Source organism: Salvelinus alpinus, chromosome 12 (assembly GCF_045679555.1).
Source record: "Salvelinus alpinus chromosome 12, SLU_Salpinus.1, whole genome shotgun sequence".
Taxonomy (NCBI): Eukaryota; Metazoa; Chordata; class Actinopteri; order Salmoniformes; family Salmonidae; genus Salvelinus; species Salvelinus alpinus.
In genome coordinates this window covers 45,190,384-45,192,651 of record NC_092097.1, presented here as the reverse complement: position 1 = coordinate 45,192,651, position 2,268 = coordinate 45,190,384, and the positions used below count along the sequence as shown (strand labels likewise).

General features: G+C 39.0%; 1 protein-coding gene across 1 annotated transcript in view; it reads left to right on the top strand.

The window, feature by feature from the left end:
• Positions 1-2,028, top strand: part of LOC139535303 (trichohyalin-like) — a 3,845-nt gene extending 1,817 nt beyond the window's left edge. Inside the window, exon 2 of the mRNA XM_071334610.1 lies at positions 10-2,028. Coding sequence (XP_071190711.1) covers positions 10-2,028 — 2,019 coding nt within the window. The remainder of the gene's footprint in view (positions 1-9) is intronic.
• The last annotated feature ends 240 nt before the right edge of the window (positions 2,029-2,268 follow it).

Here is a 2,268-nt window from a genome sequence, read left to right as displayed (position 1 = left end):
GAAAACAAGTTGAGAAACAAGGAGAGTGAAAACAAGTTGAGACACAAGGAGAGTGAAAACAAGTTGAGACACAAGGAGAGTGAAAACAAGTTGAGACACAAGGAGAGTGAAAACAAGTTGAGAAACAAGGAGAGTGAAAACAAGTTGAGACACAAGGAGAGTGAAAACAAGTTGAGACACAAGGAGAGTGAAGACAAGTTGAGACACAAGGAGAGTGAAAACAAGTTGAGACACAAGGAGAGTGAAAACAAGTTGAGACACAAGGAGAGTGAAAACAAGTTGAGAAACAATGAGAGTGAAAACAAGTTGAGAAACAATGAGAGTGAAAACAAGTTGAGACACAAGGAGAGTGAAAACAAGTTGAGAAACAAGGAGAGTGAAAACAAGTTGAGAAACAATGAGAGTGAAAACAAGTTGAGACACAAGGAGAGTGAAAACAAGTTGAGAAACAAGGAGAGTGAAGACAAGTTGAGAAACAAGGAGAGTGAAAACAAGTTGAGAAACAATGAGAGTGAAAACAAGTTGAGAAACAAGGAGAGTGAAAACAAGTTGAGAAACAATGAGAGTGAAAACAAGTTGAGACACAAGGAGAGTGAAAACAAGTTGAGAAACAATGAGAGTGAAAACAAGTTGAGACACAAGGAGAGTGAAAACAAGTTGAGAAACAAGGAGAGTGAAAACAAGTTGAGAAACAATGAGAGTGAAAACAAGTTGAGACACAAGGAGAGTGAAAACAAGTTGAGAAACAAGGAGAGTGAAAACAAGTTGAGAAACAATGAGAGTGAAAACAAGTTGAGAAACAAGGAGAGTGAAAACAAGTTTAGAAACAAGGAGAGTGAAAACAAGTTGAGACACAAGGAGAGTGAAAACAAGTTGAGACACAAGGAGAGTGAAAACAAGTTGAGACACAAGGAGAGTGAAAACAAGTTGAGAAACAAGGAGAGTGAAGACAAGTTGAGAAAAAGGGAGAGGGAAAACAAGTTGAGACACAAGGAGAGTGAAAACAAGTTGAGAAAGAAGGAGAGTGAAAACAAGTTGAGAAACAATGAGAGTGAAAACAAGTTGAGAAACAAGGAGAGTGAAAACAAGTTGAGAAACAATGAGAGTGAAAACAAGTTGAGACACAAGGAGAGTGAAAACAAGTTGAGAAACAATGAGAGTGAAAACAAGTTGAGACACAAGGAGAGTGAAAACAAGTTGAGAAACAAGGAGAGTGAAAACAAGTTGAGAAACAATGACAGTGAAAACAAGTTGAGACACAAGGAGAGTGAAAACAAGTTGAGAAACAAGGAGAATGAAAACAAGTTGAGAAACAATGAGAGTGAAAACAAGTTGAGAAACAAGGAGAGTGAAAACAAGTTTAGAAACAAGGAGAGTGAAAACAAGTTGAGACACAAGGAGAGTGAAAACAAGTTGAGACACAAGGAGAGTGAAAACAAGTTGAGACACAAGGAGAGTGAAAACAAGTTGAGAAACAAGGAGAGTGAAGACAAGTTGAGAAAAAGGGAGAGGGAAAACAAGTTGAGACACAAGGAGAGTGAAAACAAGTTGAGACACAAGGAGAGTGTAAACAAGTTGAGAAACAAGGAGAGTGAAAACAAGTTGAGAAACAAGGAGAGTGAAAACAAGTTGAGACACAAGGAGAGTGAAAACAAGTTGAGACACAATGAGAGTGAAAACAAGTTGAGAAACAATGAGAGTGAAAACAAGTTGAGAAACAAGGAGAGTGAAAACAAGTTGAGACACAAGGAGAGTGAAAACAAGTTGAGACACAAGGAGAGTGAAAACAAGTTGAGAAACAAGGAGAGTGAAAACAAGTTGAGACACAGTGAGAGTGAAAACAAGTTGAGACACAAGGAGAGTGAAAACAAGTTGAGACACAATGAGAGTGAAAACAAGTTGAGACACAAGGAGAGTGAAAACAAGTTGAGAAACAAGGAGAGTGAAAACAAGTTGAGACACAAGGAGAGTGAAAACAAGTTGAGACACAAGGAGAGTGAAAACAAGTTGAGAATCAAGGAGCGATAGAGCAACGGAGGGTGACCTACAGGTGGCACATTTTTCTGACTCCTGTTTTGCATTTTCAGTCTTATTGAGAGAAGAAGAGAAGGAGGGAAGAGAAGAAAAAAGATAGATCTCACCACCAGGCCTTAAGATAATTAGTCCTCACCCCTCCTCATCCTCCCCCTCCTCCTGTCAGCTCCTCCTCCACACTGGACATAATTGGTGTGACCTCTCAGAGTGTAAGAGAGATCAATTATATGTGTT